The 21,621-nt window shown below is 44.2% G+C and overlaps 2 protein-coding genes and 1 long non-coding RNA gene across 9 annotated transcripts; 1 reads left to right on the top strand and 2 right to left on the bottom strand.

Annotated features, from left to right (window-relative positions):
* Positions 1 to 829: 829 nt before the first annotated feature.
* kif25 (kinesin family member 25) lies at positions 830 to 8,601 on the bottom strand. The gene is made up of 15 exons (XM_086189544.1): positions 8,103 to 8,601; positions 7,921 to 7,986; positions 7,289 to 7,417; positions 6,996 to 7,137; positions 5,018 to 5,121; positions 4,842 to 4,927; positions 4,713 to 4,752; positions 4,568 to 4,635; positions 4,422 to 4,496; positions 4,210 to 4,350; positions 2,989 to 3,165; positions 2,156 to 2,310; positions 1,829 to 2,074; positions 1,570 to 1,725; positions 830 to 1,486 (listed from the first exon to the last, which is right to left on the bottom strand). Exons 1-15 carry the CDS (start codon positions 8,169 to 8,171, stop codon positions 1,335 to 1,337), a joined length of 1,806 nt encoding a protein of 601 aa, XP_086045670.1. The 5' UTR covers positions 8,172 to 8,601; the 3' UTR covers positions 830 to 1,334.
* A 143-nt stretch (positions 8,602 to 8,744) lies between these two features.
* On the bottom strand, positions 8,745 to 17,564 carry cmtr1 (cap methyltransferase 1). Of its 7 annotated transcripts, none has more exons than XM_086189536.1 (25): positions 17,387 to 17,564; positions 17,189 to 17,263; positions 16,015 to 16,116; positions 15,674 to 15,822; positions 15,371 to 15,529; positions 15,154 to 15,246; positions 14,981 to 15,052; positions 14,737 to 14,831; positions 14,489 to 14,561; positions 14,200 to 14,398; positions 13,812 to 13,930; positions 13,571 to 13,667; positions 13,322 to 13,454; positions 12,558 to 12,737; positions 12,419 to 12,475; positions 12,259 to 12,316; positions 12,104 to 12,172; positions 11,570 to 11,701; positions 11,238 to 11,363; positions 11,007 to 11,098; positions 10,857 to 10,925; positions 10,537 to 10,584; positions 10,220 to 10,332; positions 9,730 to 9,838; positions 8,745 to 9,644 (listed from the first exon to the last, which is right to left on the bottom strand). In XM_086189536.1, the coding sequence occupies exons 3-25, from the start codon at positions 16,109 to 16,111 to the stop codon at positions 9,509 to 9,511; spliced, it is 2,475 nt and encodes an 824-aa protein (XP_086045662.1). In that variant the 5' UTR covers positions 16,112 to 16,116; positions 17,189 to 17,263; positions 17,387 to 17,564; the 3' UTR covers positions 8,745 to 9,508. The 7 variants fall into 7 exon arrangements, with proteins under 7 accessions (XP_086045662.1, XP_086045668.1, XP_086045665.1 ...); XM_086189542.1 differs by having other exon boundaries at positions 16,018 to 16,116; positions 17,166 to 17,263; XM_086189539.1 differs by having other exon boundaries at positions 17,166 to 17,263.
* Positions 17,565 to 19,323: 1,759 nt separating this feature from the next.
* On the top strand, positions 19,324 to 21,389 carry LOC147242958 (uncharacterized). Its single transcript, XR_015110701.1, has 2 exons — positions 19,324 to 19,559; positions 20,808 to 21,389. It is a non-coding gene; the product is annotated as an uncharacterized LOC147242958 (long non-coding RNA).
* The last annotated feature ends 232 nt before the right edge of the window (positions 21,390 to 21,621 follow it).

The following is a 21,621-nucleotide window of genomic DNA, read 5'->3' on the forward strand; positions in this document are numbered from 1 at the left end:
AGAGCAGTTTTCTATCGCGCTGACGTTCTACTGCCTCCTCAGGAATATGCCGCCTACCTCACAAATTCATGTAGAACAAAAAAGATGAAAATATGCTGCTCAACCGCTGATAGGGTTCCTCCTCAGACAGCTTGCAAGAACAGTTCGCAATTGAAGTAGAGAAGTGTGTGTGAGTGTGTGTGTGAGGGATAAACTACGTAATGTTGTGTTTACACACTTTTTAATCACCAGTGACGGTGAGTTCATGGGACAGGCTGACACAAACACACACCTCTATATTTTCAAGCTGGCACCATCTTCTACTGACAGTTCTGCCGAGGCCTTGGACAGATTTGCAATGTGTGACCTAAAGGTGACAATGGGGGGAAAAAAGAGAAATGTAAATTAAAGGAAAATTACAGTGTTTTTCGACCAGAATTCGTGCCCCTCTGGTTTCCTTCCGATCATTTTGAGCCAGTGAAAACGCTCCCGTCTGTGAATAAAAAGTGCTGGAATTTCCCCTTCATACTTCATAAAAATGAATTAACTGCAGCTAAAACACTAAAAAGATAACAAAATGTGAGGCGCTTCTTGAAAATCAAGAACTGAACTGTAACACTGAAAAAGCCCTTGCACTGCAGACTACAGACATGAGAAAAAGTACCCACTGAGGTATTTTTAGTCATGTTGGTTAAAAAGACCTTTGTTTCATTTTATTTCATTTCTTAGCTTCACGGCAAAAAAACAAACAATAAAACCTTGTATTTATTTTTATTTATTCTTGTAAATTTATTTATTGATTTTGAAGTTCCGACAAGATTAAATAAAACATGACATGTAATGTACATCAGTCACTCATCAGGTATGTAAACAAAGTAAACACCCCACCCCCGACCCACCAAGAGGGTCAGAATTACAAGTTCTTTTTAAAACAAGGATAAATCAACAGACAATCTGAATATTTGTCCAAAAATAAAGAAGGAGAGAAGGAGACAGTGCCACTGACTTTCTATGTCAGTGTATCAGTTTTTATTTTTGGCCACTTCAGGGGCTCCGTATGTTGTTTCTTCACAAACGCTGCATCTAAAAGTTGTGAAAGTGGAGTGAGAAAATGGATATCATGCTATTAGCGTTCTAGCACAACTGAGGAGTAAAAAAAGAAACAACAAAACAGTGCAGTGGGGGTGGAGTCATCGAGGAGTATGATGCATAATAACTGCAGTGAGACGCTGTTGACTGTTTAAGGCTCTTAACTGTCATCTGTCGCTTGGCGGGCCCACAAACTACCAATGAACTTCTCTATTTAGATTTACATCCTCTAATCTGCTCTCCTGGCTCAACCCACTTTTTCCTCTTCATTTAACTTTGAGGGTGTTACTTTTCCTCCGGAGCGGTTCTCTCTGGACCTGACGAGCCCGAACACCAAAACCCAGCGACTGAAGGGACTCGGTGAAGAAGCGCTGAATGGGAGACACACACAGCATCACCAGCAACTTTGCATCGCCACCTGGTGGACAAGATGGAGAATTCAAATGTTGAAACAGCTGCAAAAGTATTCCATTTTTGTTTGTTTGTGTGTGCGTGTCTGACCTATGGCGTCCTGCAGCAGGTGAGTGAGCTTGCTATTCCTGTAGGGGACGTGCGGCCTCTGTTCTGCCAGTGCTCCCAGGACATCAGCCAGAGCAGAGAGACTGCGGTTTATACAGGACACCTCCCACAGAGCTGCCCCCGAAACTCCTGTCATACCTAGTAAAGCAAACACACACACAGTCCTCCAATTTATGTTGTCCTCTAGCTAGAGTTTCTTTGTCAGCACTGGGCCTCTCTAAAACATGGCAGCCCTGCTTACCGACACACTCGCTCCCCGCCAGGTCCACGAGCTGCAGCTTGGTCCTGAACGGATCCTGTGAGAGGTTACGTCGTGGAGATGGGCAAGGGGAAGGACATGGGGAGGGACAAGGAGAAGAGGCGGAGCTTGCAAAGAGTTCATCAGGTGAGCACCGGGAGGCGGGGCTGGCGCGACGACAGCGTGGACTCCACCACTCCTTCTTGGTGGTGTGCTGCATTTCCTTCTTAGCGCTCCGCAGCCTGCGAGCTAAAGGAGAGAGTAAATCAGCCGTTGAGATTAAATTAGGCTGAATTATACGGAATTGGTATGTAAATGAGGACATCTGACCCAGGGCCAGGGCATTGGGGCTCTTGGTGGAGATGGTGAGCGTGACGATAAGGTGAGAGCGTGAAGAGTAAGTGTGCACCAGGGTGGGACACTGAGTTCTGAGCTTCAGTACGCTGCTGATGACCTGCATCACCTCAGAGGCGTTAGTCACAGGCCTGGGAGTCGAGACAACAGAGAGAACAGGGTTAATAAAGCACTGATTTATTTCCCGCCACCCTTGTCTACTCTGTAGGTGCAGCGAGACCCACAGAGAGCAGCTGACTTAGTCAGGTTAGCATAGTGAGTGGTAGCTGGTGGGAAGCGTTAGCATAGCTCTGTCTAAAAACACCTAATGAACTTTTCTCCAGTCTTTGCCTCGGTAGAATTGGTTGTTGTGAAATGAAACTAAATATGACTCCGAGCCATGCTAACACTTCCCACCCACTACCTTCCGTTATGCTAAGCTAACAAGCCGTTTTCAATGGTTTTAGCCCCCAAAGAAAGCACAGGGGAGAGAAGGGTAACAATCTTGTCTTCTTCTGGGGAGGATGTTAAATGAGTCTCTTTCCAAAAAAAGATGGCGTGTTCCTTTAATGGTTTTCTCACATTATTTGCACTCATTTAGTTTTAGTGTGTTTGGATGAGTAATAGCCACTCTCTTTTTTTGGTCGCTCCAATTACTGAGTTTTCAAAATGTTTTTCTCCCCTCATTGTATTCCATACATTAACCTGAAAACTGCTTTAAAACCTAATTGAGTCACTTTTGGTATGAAGTGATTCATCAGCGGAGGGCATTCCTCGTCAAAACTCTGATATCTGACAATGGAGGACCAGCAGCACGGAGCTGAACTCACTGGTATGTGAGGGAGGTGACCTGGCTGGTACCAGAGGACGTGGTGATGACGTCCCGGCGCTGGCTGACGGCGTTGCCCTGCTCATCTCTGGCCAGCAGGTCGAACACCTCGTTGTTGTACACCTCCATGACAGACACCTCCACTGTGTGGTTTTCTGAGGGCTTCTCAGAGATCAGCCTGGGTCACGCACGCACACGCATGCACGCATGCACGCGCGCACGCACACACACACACACACACACACACACACACACACACACAGGGAGAGACATACAGGGAATGAGACAGAAAAGTTCATTTCAATTTCAGCAAACACAGCAAACAAAGGAGTGTAAGGACACCCTAGAGTTCCTGCCTCGCCACGGCCTAGCGCACAACTAGAAATATCACATTGCAGTTTTATGCCATCTGCAAAGTGTAACTGTCAGTGATGTAAATCTTTACAAAATTTTCACTTCATCCCGAGGCGGTCCTGAGAAACCGTATTCATGCCAGGTTACACTTGGCATCTTTTTTTTTTTTTTTTTTAGTTCATCTTCGTGTTCCAGTGGACATTTGTGCCAAATCTGAAGACATTCCCTAAAAATAATCCTGACATCCAAATTCAAAAGAATGAGATAGATATCAAGTATGTGGGAGAGGACGGTTAACTGGGACCAGCAAAATCTTCTAGTTCGTGGACATTCGTGCCCAATTTAAGGAAAGTCCCTCAAGGCATCCCAGCTATGTCATGATAACGAGAATGGCACTGATATCGTGTGTGTGTGAGCTGACAGTGACCTCTGACCATCAAAATCACCCCACTTCTTCCATGAGTCCCGGTGGATGTTTGTGGCAAATCTGAAATAATTCTTTGCACTGTTACGCTTGGGAGAAGTGGAATGGGACAGCCTGAAGACCTAATGGTTCCTGACCATGGCTATCGGCAGCGCAGTGGCGTAAGGATTGTGTTTTCGCCTGTGTAGCGCCGGACGGTCTGTCAGCGGACGCCCGGTTACAGGACATGCTAAGACACACGATACTGCATCAACTCTCTTTAGGGAAAGTAAAATATGCACTTCTGTCTAGATGACATAACCTTGTCAGCAGATGTTGGAGTCATGACTGATAGATTGTCCTGGTAGAGTTACGCATCCCCAGTACTTCCTGCAGAGTTTCCAACTGTACCTTCCTCAACGTCAGATAACCAATCAGGACTCGCTGCTCCAGTGAATCTCTCACCTGAAGAGCTCCGCAGCAGCTTTGGGGATAACACCCTGCTGGGTCTCCTGCTGCGTCCCAGGGAGCTCCTCTAGCGACCCCACCATAGTGTGAGTCTTCCCACTTCCTGTCTGCCCGTACGCCATGATACACACATTGTAGCTGAGGGAAGGAGACGACATTCAATAAGCGCCGCAGCTTGATTTAGTTGTTTTGTAATATTTGACGCTCACCCGTCGAGCAGAGACGTGAGGAGCGGCTTGACTTCCTCAAACACAGCTTCCTGGGAATCATCAGGTCCGTGCACCCTGAGAGAAACAAAATCATCACGTCATCAAACTGGAAAACAAAACAGAATTCTGTCCGAATGTTCTTTTACCTCTCAAACTCAAATATCTTGTGTTGCACAGGCGTCCCCGTCTTTATGCAGTTCACCATCACCGTGTCCTTCCAACAACACATGACGAGTAAATAAAAAAGCAGCTAGAAATAGAAATCTATCATTCTGAGTGTGTGAAACTTACATCAGTGACCGCGTGGACGACTGTTTCTGAGGATGCAGGCCTGATAGAAACAAAAACCAACAGCATGGAAAACATAGTTGCACATTTCAGTCATGATATCAGAGTTTTCTATCACTTTTTCTCACCCACCCTGATCCAGGAGAACAGGACCGGACGAGGTCGAAGGGTAAGACTGGACGCACCCTGCAGTGAACCCTGATGTTCCCTCTCAACTCCTACAACAAAAATGGAAGGCACCTCTATCACCCGCCAGCCCGCAGATGACCCCTCTTCACCTACGCCGCACTAAAACTATCCTTCCTCACCACCAGCGTGTTGTGGAGCTGCTTCCTCCTCTGCCTCTCGGCCTGGCAGCGTTCCCGCTCCTCTTCCAGAGAACGTTCCAGAGCAATCACCCGAGACTGCAGGTCTGGGCAGAGGAGAGCATCATCCTGTAATGCATCTAATAATATGTGTAAACTTATCATAAATTCAATAACATGTTCATTTAAGAGGCGGCACGGTGGTCAGCACTGTCGCCTCACAAAAAAAATTTTGCTTCACAAAACCTTTGTGAAACATTTCCTCTTTGTGGTGTAGTCCCATCTGGGATGCTGCTTGTCCTGCTCTTGTTAACATGTTTTTCTTCCACATTTGCCACCAACATCCACTGGGAATCATGGATGAATTGCAAAGATTTTGGTGGTCAAAGGTCAAGGTCACACATCCAATTGTGGTACTTTTGGGTTTCCTTCTGTGGACTTATTTAGATGTCTTACTTAGTTCCCGATTTATTTTGAAATGTAACACTTTAATGTGTGTCATCATTACTTCCTGCTTGTTTATTGTCGTCCCTGTGTCCTATCAGCTTAAGTCCCGCCTCTTTCTTTGCTCTTTCCTCCAATTTGTACCAGCTGTTTCACATGGTCTCATTTATGCTGTGGTGTTTAGTTCACTTAATACCTTTCAGTCCTCATCACAATCTTTGATCAAATACACTCGTTTGTCCAGCAGCATCAGAGCAGAGTCTTGGAAGTTTCAGACATTGAGTTAGTTTGCCTCTTTTCAAAACTTGGAGTAACACACAAGGTGTTTTTTCCTCAAATTTGGCTATAAAATCTCCACACCAAGCTCAAACAAAAGAACTGCTAAGTGCAACATTTGTGACATCATAACACAAGACGCTGGATCGACCACATCAAAACTTTATCGGACACCTGGAGCACATCGGACTAGATCTGACACTTAGCGGTTAGCAAACATGTTAATCGTTAGCTCAGCTGCATCAGCTACATCTTAGCTTGGTTCTTGTTTCATGGAACATTAACTTAATTAGGACCATGTTTACTGAACAGTTTTAACAGATGACTTGTTTTTAGGTCCTGTCACTGCCACAGCAACTTTAATTCACTGCTACTCAAGTTAAACCAACTGCTAGTTGCTACATCTTTTTAGCGTGAGCTCCGTTGCACCAGCTATATATTAGCTTGCCATTAGCTTTGTGGGACCTTAGTGTAATTAGATCAGTGTGTGTTGAACATTCTTAAAGGGTGACTGTTTTCCAGTGTTGGCTTTTCCATCACGACTACAATTCATCTCCATTCGTGTGCAACCACCTGCTAGCTGCAACATCAATTTAACGTTAGCTTAGCTGCAACAGCTACAAACGAAATTGCAAAACTGACAGGAAGATGTCTGGGGGAGTGAAAATAACAATCTTTTTTTTTTTAAAAAAAAACAGGTTAGAAGACTTGAAACTTGACTTGAACTTGCAAGAAAAGACCTGAGACCATCTCTGCTGCCTTCACACCACAATCAATCTTAAAATTTTCTCAGGTTTTTTTTTTTTTTTGGGATGAATTATATTTGAGTACGGATAAATATTTCCAATAACTCTAATTCAAATAATCAATACAAGTTGGCAAGTATCAGCCATATCAGAATATTGACAAAATCAGTCTCCACCAATCCACTGAGCTTCAGTAAGCAGGTGAGGTGAGGAACAGAACTGAACAGGACAGTCAACCTTGGACAAGCTGTAAGGGTGAGAGGATTACCAGCTAGTACACACACACACACACACACACACACACACACACACACACACACACACACACACACACAGAGCCTATACATAAACCTCTAAGCCACTTCAGAAAGCAGAGAGGATGAGAGAGTGAGTCATACAGTGACAAAACAAGCACACGTGAGGGTGGATGGAGGAATCATTTCTACATCCATGCACGTTCCCTTGTAGATGTTCTAAGAGATGTAAACATTCTGTCTCCACATCCAGATACTCACCCTGAACATCATCGCCACGGCAACCATTCACAGAAGAACCGGCGCGTTCCACCTTATCCAGCAGCTGTTTGCTCTGCTCCTCGAGCTCAGTGGCGAAGCTCACGTAAACTCCGAAGACCTCGCTCAGACACTGCTTCACTGCCTGACACACACACACACACACACACACGACGCAACAGGAAGTGTGTTGTGTCTTTGGATGCATTTGGACATAACTCCCATGTCCACACACACACACACACACACACACACACACACACACACACACACACACACACACAGGTGATGAGTACCTGGACCTCCGAGAGGATTTTTGTGAAGGCTGACTGGGTGATCTTCCTCCTCTGGAGCGCCTGCTGCTGATGATGATGGTCTGGGGGCTTCGTCTCCTCCTCGTGGTCTCGCCGCAGTTTCCCCAAACACTGATGGAAAAACACACTCATGATTCTTGAAGAAAATTTGTAGTAAAAAGAACCAAAAACTTCATAGTAAATTTGAATTATGATTAAACCGAGGCCCTCACGATACGATGAGTATCACCATTCGTGGGCCATAGTGTGATTTACTCCAACACAATATGATAGAATGATGCTTTACATAATTCACTGGAAGTACAACTTGCTTTGTACTACATGGCTACGAATATGATATTACATTGTATTGATGTTACTGAACTCATGTAAATGTAGCTGCTGCAAACTTGGTTCCAAATATCAGGAGGGGACTGACACAGATGTATATTCTCCCTTGATCTGACCCCCGCAGAGGTCAGCGAGGCATGAAAACATGTTGATGAGAAGATTCAGGCACAAGTCTGGATACACAGATCTAGAAGGTGAAGACCGTGTGCAATAAAGCAGGCATCCATATCTGTTCCAGCTTAGGCCTCAGTGTGAAAGTCATGAATGGCTTGAAATCCTCTTACCTCCGCAAGCCTGAGATGAAGAATGGCGTTCTCTGTCTCCAGTTCCAGGATTCGCTCCTCTTTACTCTGAAAAAATACATTACACTACAGCACTGCATCTCCTAGCTGTTGCACAAGTTGCTGGTAAAGTATAAATGAACAGCTAGTTCAACAATAGTGAGAAATTAGAATATATCACTCACTCTCAGTTTGTGTTCCAGCAGATGCACCTGATGTGCAAATATCTGGTCCCGGTTTATGAAGAGAGGCATTTTCCTTCTGAATGAGGGATGAAAAGTAGACAGGAGACACAACTGCCGTCTCTCTTCCTCCACACAGGACCAAATCACGTCCCCTCAAGACGAGTAATCTGATTAGGACCAGCCCACAACGCTCAGCTCACCTGGCTGGCTCCCTCTCCAGTGGAGGAGGAGGAAAAACCTCCATCCTGACCGAGAGGGAGTGGGGTCGCAAGGGACCGTCAATAAATTACAGAAGCGTATTAAAAAAAAAAATTAATTTTTTTTTTAATGAATTAACAATTAAAGTTAATTCAGAAAAAAAAAAAAAAACAGATTTGTCCTTCAGGAAAAAAGATCTCATTAATCCAGACAAATAGTTTTTTGGACAATTAGGAAAAGTTTTGAAGGAAACGTTATTAATTGATAAACCTCACAATACCCTCATGCTGATTAAAAAATATATTCATTCCTAAAATTTGGAAAATTTAGATTGGTAGTATTTGATGAATTTATCTTCAAGAGATATTTGATTAGGAAATACAGCTTTTTGTCCCAAAATAACTGATGTTTCCTTGTTATCAATGAGGCAGCAAACATTCAACCTTCTGGGAAGATCATTTCCGATTTATTTCCTACATTTCTTTACTATTTACATCAACATGAATGATATCTAACTTTAAAAGGGAAAAACAACATGGTTTGCAGTATCTTAAGAAACACACGGTGAATATGAGGCACGGTAACAAAGAGGGTGCGGGTGGGGGTGTCTGTAGAAACCACCTGAACCAGAACCCCTTCCAAAACTTTCTCTGACGCTCTGTGACGAATCTAGTATGTACAGGAACATCTGCTACATCTGTAACCCATTGATGATGTCTGCCATGTGAAATGAAGCGAGTGGATGCATAGTTTCACGTTTGTAGCTCGACCGAGTGTGTTATTAAAGCAGCAGATGCTTCTCTTGTTGTTGCTAATGAGATGTAAACACGCACACGCACTGGCGCACGCACACACACACACACACACACACATACACACGCACACACAAAAACGCAAGCACTGATGAGGGAAAAGTCCAATTTTGATGTACAGAAACATGCAAGTCGATGTGGAGGCCGTGGCGGCAGCTTCCTACAAGGCGAGTCGGTTCGTCGTTGATTACAAGGGGAGCGAACGTCACAGTTAGAAAAAATGCAAACTCCTGAACTGCAGCTACAAACTAGTTCTCCCTTCTCTCGTCAGGAGGGTTTTCTAAATGGTTGGGATGCAGTTAATGACCTGATATTAAACTGCTGGCAGGTAGTCCTCCATGATTCATTTAGTGCATAAAGTGGTGACTGGCGGAGCTCCGCGACCGCGCCGGTCCTTTAAGGTTGGTAATTCTGGTGAATGAAGGACAGCACGTCGTTTTTGGACAGCTTCACTGGGTCCATCCGGGTCTGTGAGTCATGAACTATGACCCCGTCCACCCAGGCCCAGAAGAGACGCTCAGAGTGGCACACGCTGAGGACGAAGACGGGCAAAAGGTTTAGACTCCTTTACGCTGCGCGAGTCAGCGCTTCTAACGAGTCAGGAGGAGGTTACGTACTGGAAGGGAGCGGCAGAGTTTGACGGCAATTCATAGGTCGCCTCCTTGGTTGTCTTATTAAAGAAGAATTTCATCTTGGAGTTTTTACTGTACGCCATCGTCCACGGCTCTAAAAGATTGAGAGAGGAGAGGACAGATTAGTCACTGTTACAAGTCCAGGTCCACTGACAGGATATAGTGTATGTGTGACCATATTTGGAAAAGGAACCCTACAGAGGTGGATGGGAGTCTCCTATGTCGCTTCCATTTATGTCTATGGGACAAAAAAAATTGCGGCACCTCCTCCCTGCCCTCATTAGCCAATCGAGGTGAGACGCCACGGTTCAGGAACGTTTAAAGAACTGCAAGCTTATCTCTGCAGGGACTTCTGCGAGCCATGCAGCTGTTTTCATAATCACTAGCTGCAGCGATCTCACTCATTATTCCTAAACAGAAAAACTACTTCTGAATCGACTCTCTAAAAAGGAGCCAGCTGAGCCCCGGGACCGACCGTTGAGAGTCTTGATGATGTAGAGGCCTGTTGGGAGGAAGTGGCGGTCATCTCTGCCGGTGTAGGAGAGACGCGGGACTCCTCCTGAACTCTTCGTCACCTTCATCTCCAGTCTGGACAGACGGAGAGAGAACACGCAAATAATAGTTAGACAAAATACAGGAACTGAGCTGAATGGAATTGAGTCTCTCGTGCATGAACAGCAGCTTATGAACTAAAAATGCAAATTCATGTCAAAATGAAGGAGCCGTCATCTTGTTGTTGCTGGCAGAAATACAAAACAGAAACAACAGCAATGAACTTTCTTCTTCTCTTACCTGACAAAGATCTTCTCCATTTCCTCCAGCCTGTAAACCTCCTTCACTCTGTTTGAGAAGAAACCCGACCGTGCTTAGTTTCTCTCGTCACAGTTTAAACAGTCACAATAACTTGTTTTTACTCTCATTATGACGCGAGGAATATACCGGATTTACACACAATCTATCATCTGATTAATAACTCAATGACGCTAAAATCTGAAAATATTTACTTCTGCAGATCATTTGACTTCTTGTACGCTCCAGTCCACAGAACCCTGAATTTAAGAACCCTGACCATAAATAACGGAGAACGTGTTCTAATGCGGTCCGAGTGATACCTGATAGGGTTCATGTCGGGTCTGCTGGGTTTGGCCACGGCCTTCACAAACTTCTCCGCCATCTGGATGCTGGGGATGGAAAACAGAAACAGACTTGCAGTGCTCTGGTGGGGAAAGCGTGCTGGGAGACTGGCTGGGACGCCGCCCTACCGTTGGTTGAAGTGCTGATCTCTGACATCAGTGCCGTTGATGACCAGTGCATCCATAACGTGAACTGCGTTGATTCGCCGCTGAGCTTTGCCCTGTGGAGCAGATGTATTGCGGAAGATTTGACACGTGGCCTTGGTTCCCAAGTGATGTTTTTAAAGGGAAAATTAGCATGTATGCTAGCTCTAGGCAATCAGTAAAACAAAGCCCGGTATTAAGATTGAGTTCACTCGCCTCGCCTTTCAGCTCCTGGACGATCTCCACACTGAGGAGAGTATCTCTTGGCAGCTCCAGCTTGAAGCTCTCCAGCTTCTTCCAGCGCATCGGCATTTTTCCATCCCACGTGTAGATCTGAGACTTCTACAACGGAGACAACAGATGGAAACAGGGGTTAGCCTGCACAGCAGCGGCCTAGCGGTCACTAATATCCTTCGAAAAGACAGAGGACAGGGGTGAAGAGGTCAGCAAGACAGAGATGGAGTCATAATGTCCTGATAAGACCTTTTTGGAAAGAAAGGAAAAGACAAACCTGCTGGAGGTCCATGCTATATTCTCTTTCTACTCACCCCCAGCGCCAGAAGGAAGATCTGCTCTCCCCCTCCCACAATGCACCGGTGGTCCAGGATATGGCGCAGCTTATCCAGTGTGCTGGAGTTAAGTGGGGTGAGTTTACACTGGAATGACTCCGTCTCTGAGTTCTGAGGTGCAGCAGACGCATCAACCATTAGATGAGGAAGACTGACAGAGATCTAATATTAGACCCGTGACTGGCACGCCGGGGCCGTTAGCAGGAACCATTGCCTCAGTTCAGTTTCTGTTCAAGTATTATTCACTCAATCGTTATTAAATTGTTATATTTTATCAGTTACTAATTACATACTCATGAAGAACTTGTGGGGTTTTTTAAAATTCTTTTTTAAATGACCAGATTTTTTTCCAGCTTCTCAAATTCCAGGTACAAGCTCACAACCCAAGACGCATACCATTTGATTAAAATTTCATAATTCAAAGACTTCAAAAAAAAGAAAAAAGAAAAAAAAAGGACACATTAACAAGCACTGAGTTACTCCCTGTAGAGTTTCTTGATCTGAGTAACTGACCTTAATCAGTTCGTAGAATTTGAACTTGGGGTCTGAGGAAGCCGGAGTAACTCTGGCCTTGTCTGGCACCTGGAAGCAAACGCTTATTAGATTTAATTAGAATTAAACACAAAACTGTACTTGTCTAAATTCTGTCACAGATTCACAATACTCACCCCCCAGAGTTTGAGACATTCCTTCCGTATATCGGCTTGCCTCGGCTCTGAAAGGGTGCTAGAGACGTCGACACACACTCACAGTCAGTTACTCAATCACACACGCACGACAATAGTTAAATATCACTGGATACACACACACACACACGTGTGTACTCACAGATCTATGACGAAAGCGTGGATCTTAGCCAAAGCTTTGATCTGGACTGCACACATGCTGCAGAGAGAGTTGAGGGAATCACTAGTGGTCATTAATAACACAAAAGTAAAAGGTTCTGGCAAGCTTTGAGTGTCGGTACCTCTCGTTGGAGTTGACCATGAACTGGTAGAAGTCCGTGTCATCCTTGATGATGCTCAGGGGAACTACTTCTGTGACATCCCTTTCCGTGTACTTCAGCTGGTTGAGCTTCAGGTTGACTCTGAACATGTATTCCCTGACGGCGTCTGAACCCGGCTTCAGACCGCGGCACACAATGTATCTGTGGGAGGAGAGGCGTTTACGGCTGGGACCGGTCACTCTGGATCGTACATGGCAGAGTTCTAAGAAACTGTTAAATCAAAATCAGATTCACATTTCCTACACAAATGTTGAGTGTTGAGATGAAGTTTCACATCCAAGTTGTGACTGAACTTTACAGGTGACGCCAAATATCAGATGAGGCGGGGGGAAAAGTTGCTGTCCGCTGAATGCAGAGCAGCAATAATACAGCACCAGTATTCATGACTCACACTGGTCTGACAGGATAGCGTTTATTTATTTCATAAATCATCATTTCCTAACTACCTTTTTAGCATGCTTTACTTTCATGCCGATTCCAAGGAATTTCAAGGGCCATCTTGAATAATATATGTGATCGCGAGACTTGGCCAGATTTGCGGAGCATACATACGACATCAGCTGGAGAAAATGCCAGGAAAATCGGTACGCACACACTTATTCTGACTGAAGCGATATTTGTGTCAGGAAAATATAGTTTTGACAGTACAAGAAACATACTGCAGGCTAGTACAGAAAAAGCTCTAACCCTTAGTAACCAGCTTTCACTGCACATGGTACACAAACCTTTCAGAGTTGGCCGGCCGACTGGTGACAGGCTTGAAGAGAGAGATCCTGTCGAAGCAGAGGTAGAGCAGGTAGACCAAGCCCACACTGAACGGAGTGAAAAGGTCAAAGGTCTTACAGATGAAGTGACCACCTGGAGACGACAATGCTATCATTCACCCTGGACTCGAGTAGAGTGTTTTGATTCGGTTTACACACACGTCATCCACGTTGTCAATTGTGCGCACGCACGCACACACACACACACACCTGTCCTGAGGGTAGAGAGAGCGGTGAGGAACTGACAGAGCAGCAGCTGTTTGCTCAGAATCTCCTGGATGTTTTCTTGGCCTTCCACAGAGAAACCCTGACAGTCAGAGAGACACCCGTCAAACCAAGTGTGTGAGTGAGAGAGAGAGTGTGAGAGAGAGAGACAGAGAGAGAGAGAGAGGGAGAGGGAGAGAGAGAGACAGAGAGAGAATATGACCACCTCATCTGCTAATAATCTCACCCCATCAGCCATGAGGAAGTGCAGCCCTCTTCTCTCTGTGCTCTCCAGCACAAAGTTTCTGAAGGCGGTTACGTTTTCTGGCCGTGTGATGTCACCGTCCCCGTCCACCCCTCCCTCACCTGAGACAGAGGTAGGGAAGAGGATCGTGAGTTTTACCGGTACTATTATTGAGGCTTGAGGCTCATATGGGGGTGACAGTGTGGTGCAGTACAGTGACCTCGCCTTCAAAATAAAAGCAACATTGCTTAATTATGTTTTATATGAGCTGGATTAGGGGTCGTGTTCTTTCACTTCCGACTTCATCACTGATCTCACGCCATCTGTGCTAGTCTCCTTTGTGGTACCAATTATCTGGAGGTGGAGACATTGTTATGCTCTGTGAAAGTACCGTAGTACGGCTCAAACAACTCGCTGGGTGCAGCGTAGAAATCCTCCAGTTTGAAGTCACAAGGTCCTTTCAGCGTCATGCCGAAGCCCTTGGCGTGCCAGCGTCGTTTCCACAGTATGTACTCTGAAAAGCCTCCAGGCCCGGCGCAGACATCGCCGAAGTACAGAAGCTCCCCCCCACGGTCCTTCGCCAGAGATTTCTACACCATGAGAGACACGGGTTTCTCTCACCATCCGTGTGCAGGTTCAGTGAAACACACGACATCATCGACTTTGACCTTTGAACTCACCCCTTGTGAATCTTTTGGGTTGGTGAACATATTATCGAAGCAGTGGTCGATGTTAGCCATCTTCATAGCCGCTCTAAATACAGTGAGCACATGACAGAACTGGTCAGGGGCTGCAAGCCATCCTAACTTGAAAGCTGCTCAGTACATCAAACCTTTTGAATGAGGTTACATGAAAATCCCAAAAACAAAGTAACTGAAATAAGAAATGATGTTACTACCCAGAGTTACTCCAGGACATCAGGACCAACCTGTTGAGGAAGATGCCTCCTCTGACTGTCTCGTAAGGGTTGGATCGTGTCCGTGCTCTCCTCATCTCCTCGCCCTCCAGGTTGTCGAATACAGTCTGGATAGCAATAAAATGAAAACCAACAATAAGTTACGGCAACATCTAAAATGTCGACCTCAGAGGGTGCCAGGTTCTTCTGTGGTTCCTGGAACACTGGTCACATTTTACCGTGACAGAAGATTGTAGGTGTTTATGTTAAAACTCACCTTGCACCTAAGAAGAGTGTGGAGGAGATCTTCTGTGCAAAACTCTGTCTCATCCTCGATCTTAAGTTTTCTCTGTCAAAAAGAACACAAATATTTCAATATGAAGGAGAATCACATGCAGGGGAGAAGAATCTATCTACAGCGTGCATCTATGCCTCTGGGCGTGTGTTTACCGGTCCCTGGATCATCCATTCCCTCAGTTCATCTGCATCTGGTGTCTCTGTGGTGCATTCTGGGAACCACTCAACTTTCTCTATAGCACTGGGCTGCACACACAGACAGGAGGAGAGGGAACAATTGAAAAGAAAAAGCTTTCATACGTTAGTGGTTTGACTGACTGACATTTAAAGAGCATTGGAACTGGACGAGGTCTTTAATCCTGCTTCATACCTCTGGTTCATCTCGCCAGTCCACATTCAGCTCCCCTTGGAAGCCCTGCAGCGTGAGACCAAGACCCCTTCTCCCTCTTTGAGTTGAGGCCTCCACTATTTCCTTACGTCCCTGGCCAAACTTTCCCAGACCCTCACCTTCACGGAAGCCCATCTTAGCCTGGAAGAAAGAGAAAGGCATGTAGGCATAGTCAGACTTTCTGTATTTTGGAATATTTCACAAAGTAAACTTCTCGTCACAAAACATCCGAAATTTTGATAAACTGCAAAAGATCCTGTGTATGTGAGGGGTTAAGTTTATTACCATGAGCTTCTGTGACACACTGTTGTACATGGAGAACTTGGAGGTTTGCGAGGGCGAGTCTGTGTCTTGAGCATCGAAAGAAATGGAGGGCATTGAAAATCCCGGTCTGTGATCTTCCTGGTCGCTGAGAGAGTCATTTTGGCTGGAATCTGGATAGGAAAGCAGCCAAAGACGCACACATAAACATACACATACACAAAAAAGCAAGTTAACACACACAAAAACAAAAAGCCATTCCAGTGAGATGGAAGAAAGCAGAGTTTGCAGCCTATTCTCTTCAAAGTGCGTGCAAACAGATGATGTTTAGGTTTATGTAATTAAGAAACAGCAATAACACGAGCCACCTTGTCTGGATAACCTCGACTCTTCATCTGAACTGCTGTCATCACGGGGCTTCTTTGGTGACAGCAGTGGCGCCACCTCGTTTCGTCTCTTCATTCTGTCTGATGGATGAAGAGCAACGGCACAGAGAAAAGCTAAGACTGGGATCACAACGCTCAAGCATGGATTCAACACAAGGTCAACATTCTAAAATGGAAAAGAGACGAGGGGAAGAATCTACAATGATACGGTTATTGATCTGTGGAGAGAAAATCAACAAATACAGGACCACCGAGATACACCTATGTCATGGACTATATCACTAAAGTGGTTCAGTCATTATCAAAATGAAACACAGTTTCTCTGACAAAACAGCTGCAACAGGAGGAGTTCTGTATATTTTCCAACAAAAAATGTATTAAATTAAGTCTGTAAAAATGTATTTCAATACATTTAAACAAATATAAATGTACATGAGATAGCAATAAGGCTAATTTTCAACAGCAGACCCACTGCCTGATATTGATAGCCATCACAGAATACTTAAAATGCACAATATTGACAGAGTTTATTAACTCGTCCCTTAAACAGCTGGTATTTTGACTGCTGAGGCAGGAAAGGCAGAGGTGAAAATGATCCTTTTAAATAAAGCTTGCATCAGTTTACCATACTGAGCAAGATCCCTCAGGCTCCGGCAGGCACTCAAGTCTCACCAACAGTTGTTGGCCCCATGTGATTATTAGTGTTTCCATGCTTTTCCTGCCTTCACCAGTCAAATGTCTGATGTGTAAAAGACGTGTCATCTTTTAATGTTTTAACTGGGCCATATGTAAAGAGATTGCGAAATTATTGACATATGCAGCACGGACGGTAGCATAATCTATGTGCTTGGGTGCGAAGTGACAGCAGCGATTTTTGTAGTTCCGGGTGTAATTTAGAATCAAACACCACAGCCATCCGAGATGACTTTTAGCAACAAGTGTTTCAACTGACGCACTTGCTAACATTATATTAGACAATTCATTCAGCTGGGTTATTTCATACTTAAACCGTGCATTTATGCTAAGCTGGTATCGCGCCTAACAATACTGTACTCTCAAATACAATGTCCACGTTGCAGGAACTTAATGATACAAATGGCACAACGTTACTCTCAAAAAATTCACACAACCTGCTGTAAACACGAAGCTTTACCTCCAGGTTTACGTTGTAATTAGCAGCAGTCAAACATTACATTAAGTCGGCCCATGCCCCTGTCCAGATGTATCTCTGCAGGACAACACAGCTTATGTAAGAACAACCTGAGCAGGTTCGAATCAGTGGGTGTTTACGATGAAACGAAACTGCGCAGCTTTAGCTGTTAGCCAGCTAGCTTGGCCAGCTAGTTTTTACCAGCTCAGAAGGAACGCTTCACTCTTCTGTGGCGCGAGGGCATCGATTGGACCATACGAGTTTCAACATTCCTTGTTATATTCTTTGTTTAAATCGAACATTCATGACAATTTGGTTTAGATTAGCGCACGTTATCGCTCGGAGCGACGTGGGGTCCGCATGAATTTGGCGCCGAGTATTGATGACGCACGTTGCGCGACGTAACGGTTGTCTACATATATGCCTGCATTTTTAAATGATTTTTTTTTTAATTTAGGCCTTTATCATTTAATTTTTTTAACCGATCAGTTTATATTAATTTCAAGTTTGAGTAATGTATTCCATTTATTATGTCTTCAATCTTTAATATAATATTGGAATATTGAAGACAAAATATCAGTAAGAAGCTGACTTACAGATAAAAAATTATATTTATCAAAAACATTAAAATCTCATGTTTTTTTTAAAGTACAGTGTATGAAAGAAGTTAATGCAGTATTGTGATAAAACATTTTCTCATGCATGTGGATGTTGACATGACTGTACCACTGAGAATTTGGGCGTTTTTGATCATATCATATAAAGATTGACTCCTTTTTTCCAGCACTATATTTATAGCCCTTTTAACAGATTAAACATAATACATACGCAATAATGGTGGTCAGCTGATCTTATCACCAAATTCATATTCTAAACCTGTCTACAAACAAAACAGCAACAGCTGAGATGCCAAATGTGAGGCCTCAAGATAAAGGTTCCCCCTAATCCTAACTTAGTATTTAGTGTTGATGGTTTACCATTCTTGGCTCACATGATGCCTTTGCTTATTCAAAGTGCCATGACAAAGTATATTATCATGAATGAAGGCAGCTTCATCGCAAGTTTTTGTTGTTGTTTTTTTCATGAAGGAACCTATATTTTCCTGTGCCTAAGAATAACATCACCTTAAACTCATTTGCATAAAACCTTAATTGCATTGTTGTCCGTGTGATTAGGTAATTAGATTTTCATTTAAGGCAGTCTTGCGTGTCCGTCAGATTGGGTTAATCCATTCTTGGCTTTCAAATCAAGGGATCGTGAGCTGTCTGTCAAAACAATTTAGCTGTTTTCGGTGTTGATATAATACATAAAATAATAATCGCTGTGAGAAACGAACTCACAACGGTAGATGTCAACATAACCTCCATGGCTGCACTCTATCATGCCTTAATGATTAAAACTTTTTCTCCATGGGTAAATAAATAATTACTGCTGTGCATTGTTGTGCAGGTCCATCAGAGTTTCAGTTAATCTGATGCAGTTTGAATTAAGCTGGTCAGTGCATCACATGCCGTAATGATTCGTGGGAAGTTTTTCTGATAAGAATTAATTCCACATTTTGTGACAATAAAGGGATAAACCAAACTGATTTATGTGCAGACAAATTATGTATTACTGTACAACACCCCTCCTCCTCCTCCTCTCCAAAGAGTTTTGAATGGAGACATTTACATTGACAGACATGACCAGAGTACTATTCTATCTGGGTATTTCTACTATGACCCAAGTAAAGGAACAGTGTACTTCTTCCACCATTCATGCAGGTGTTTCGTGCAAACAGCCTTGTGTGCCATTGTTAGCATACGATTTACTATTTGATTGAAGCTAATTGTCAACCAGTTTAGCTGTGATCCCTGCAGACGTCAATACAGTGTTGCTTTGTCATCCTTGACAGGATCGTGTGTTTATCTCTCACGTAACTGGCTGACCACTGGGCTGCCTCAGGCCACCTCTTGTAGGTATATTGAAGCAGCACATCCTAATCCTCGGCTGACACGATTGTACACACACACACACACAGACACACATACACACACACACACACACACACACACACACACACACAGACAAACATAGACAAACACATGTGACCAGATTACACAATGACGACAGGGCTTTATATACCACCTGCAGGGACCGGAGCGACCGGGAGAGCATCTCGGTGCAGGTGTGTGCACCTGAGTGAGTAGGAGCGTGTGTTTTTAGTGGGACACGGGAGAGCTGCATTGAGACACACAGAGGAAGAAGAGATTGCCAGGCACCAAGTCCCGAGGGCTGGTTTCTGAGCGGTCTCAGCTGTGAAACACTGGAGAAGACAACAGCAATGTTTTTTCGTATTCCTCGACTGACCCCGGGATATATTAGATACCTCCAGGTGCGTAAGATGCTTTAGACGCTTGTTTAGAAAGATTAAGGTTTCATCAAGGACAGTGCAGGACATCTGCAGTGACGCAGTAAGTCCCTCTATTGCTCTAATGCTGTAGGGTCGCTGATTGTTCAGTCTTGTCAGGGGGGGCGTGAAGTATTCCGCAAAAAAAAGGGCCATATTCAAATGCACTGGGACATATTGGTGTGTTGATCAAAAGAGTCAACCACCATCAAAAGATGATGTCAGCTTACAATTTAGAAAAACACCAAGCGTTAGCTTACACTAAGAAAAAACACCAAATGATAACGTTAGCTATAAACTGAATACAATTGCCATAAAATAACTTTTGGAGGGCCATAAAAAATTATGGGGCCATTTCTAGTGCCAAGGCCCCTGCTTTGAAGCCTGCACCGCCCCTGCATATGTACCTGTTTACATACTTAGGTGAAAAGGTTGCTGCTGCCTTATTGTAAAGCATGAAATATTATGCCTTTCACTGTACAGCAAGAGGATTAAATGTACAAGTTACACTAAGAAAATAACCAGAGCTCTAACTAAATAACCCAAGACCTTGACTCATGGCTGAACATGAAATGCCCGTTGTTCGCGTGTTTGTGTGTGTATGTGTGTGTGTGTGTGCGCGCGCGCGTCATGGGAGGATTTAGAACAGAGGATTACAGCAGCCTGTCTTTGAATGGATTTGAATCAGATGCCTTAGCTCCCTGGGTCAGGTAAATAAATGCCCTCTAATTGGATCTCCAGGGTAGCAGTGTGATATTCATGTTCCCGATCAACCTGGTGGATGTCTCAGAACCCCGCCGCAGCATTTAGGCACCTGCGGCTTGTTTGTGTTTGTAGGCTTGCAAAGTTTCATCTCAGCAGCCATCATGTTAGAAAACACTTTCCGACTCCTTCGATCTTTGTGTAGGTTTCTGTTATTTTCCACAATATCTGCTTTCCATTTTTAATTTTTGTTTTTATTGCAGGTTATAGTGCACTCTACTGATGTAGAACAAAGTGCTACATTTGCAGACTTACTAGGTGTTTGTACTCATAGGGTTGTTGCAAAATTTATTTTATTGCTGAGAGATATAAATAAAAGTAAAGAAATTTAAAATTTTCTGGAGATCGTGCAAATTTTCCTGCAGCTAATGAAGACAGTGCTGTGTCAACTGGCTGATGTGACGGCCGTCTGATGTCATCTCTCCCATCCATGGTAGCAATCACTGCTCTCTCTCCCTCTTCCTCTCTCAGACCCAGGCAGCCCAGACGATGCTGCAGAGTCGAGAGGGCCCTGCGACGCCGCGAATGGCCGTCCTGCTAGGTTTCATGGGGGTCGGCATGTCCGGTTACAGCTCCCGCCAACTCACGCTGAACTACAAGCCATCCAGTCACCTCTTCAGATGAACCGGATGGACGACGCACTGAACAACATGAACAGCCCAATGAGATGAAGGGAAGCGTGTATGTTTCTGTTGTGTTTCTCTGTGCATCCCTACAATCCAAGTGTGGTTCAAGTTTAACGTCATACACGTTGTGGTCTTCATTATAATTTATTTCCGTTTTAGTAAAGATGGTCGCCTTAAGGCTCTTGGTGTGCAGTATAAAGAGATGATTCCCATGTAAATACCACCTCCCTTCTCCTCTGTTGTGTCTGGCTTGATGTTGCACTTGAACCACCAGCTTTTTGTTTAATCCTGTGCCTTATCATGGGGGGGGGGTTGTTCAGTCAGAAAAATCGAATAATTCGAATGAAAAGGTTATTATTTAAAACACGTCACTGAATGCAGCTTGGGTAGGCACCAAGAAATCTGCAAATTACTCGTTTTTCAAAATCCACCATTTTCCTATGATGTAACGCCTCCTCTTTCCGAGAACGGATTGTTGTTGTGACCCATTTGTTCTTTTTGGATTTCTTCAGTAAGATTGCACAAGAATGGCCCAGATAAAGATATCACACCAGAAGCAACTGAAATTCAGAGAATCAAAACATTCATTTATTTCTTTTTCCTGTTTTGATTTGATTTCCTTTGTGATACTGGAATGTGACTTTCCAAGTGTCTTTGTG

The sequence above is a fragment of the Aulostomus chinensis genome, chromosome 20 (genome assembly GCF_037954235.1).
Source record: "Aulostomus chinensis isolate RoL2024-O1b breed Wild chromosome 20, RoL_Achi_v1.0, whole genome shotgun sequence".
NCBI classification, from domain to species: domain Eukaryota; kingdom Metazoa; phylum Chordata; class Actinopteri; order Syngnathiformes; family Aulostomidae; genus Aulostomus; species Aulostomus chinensis.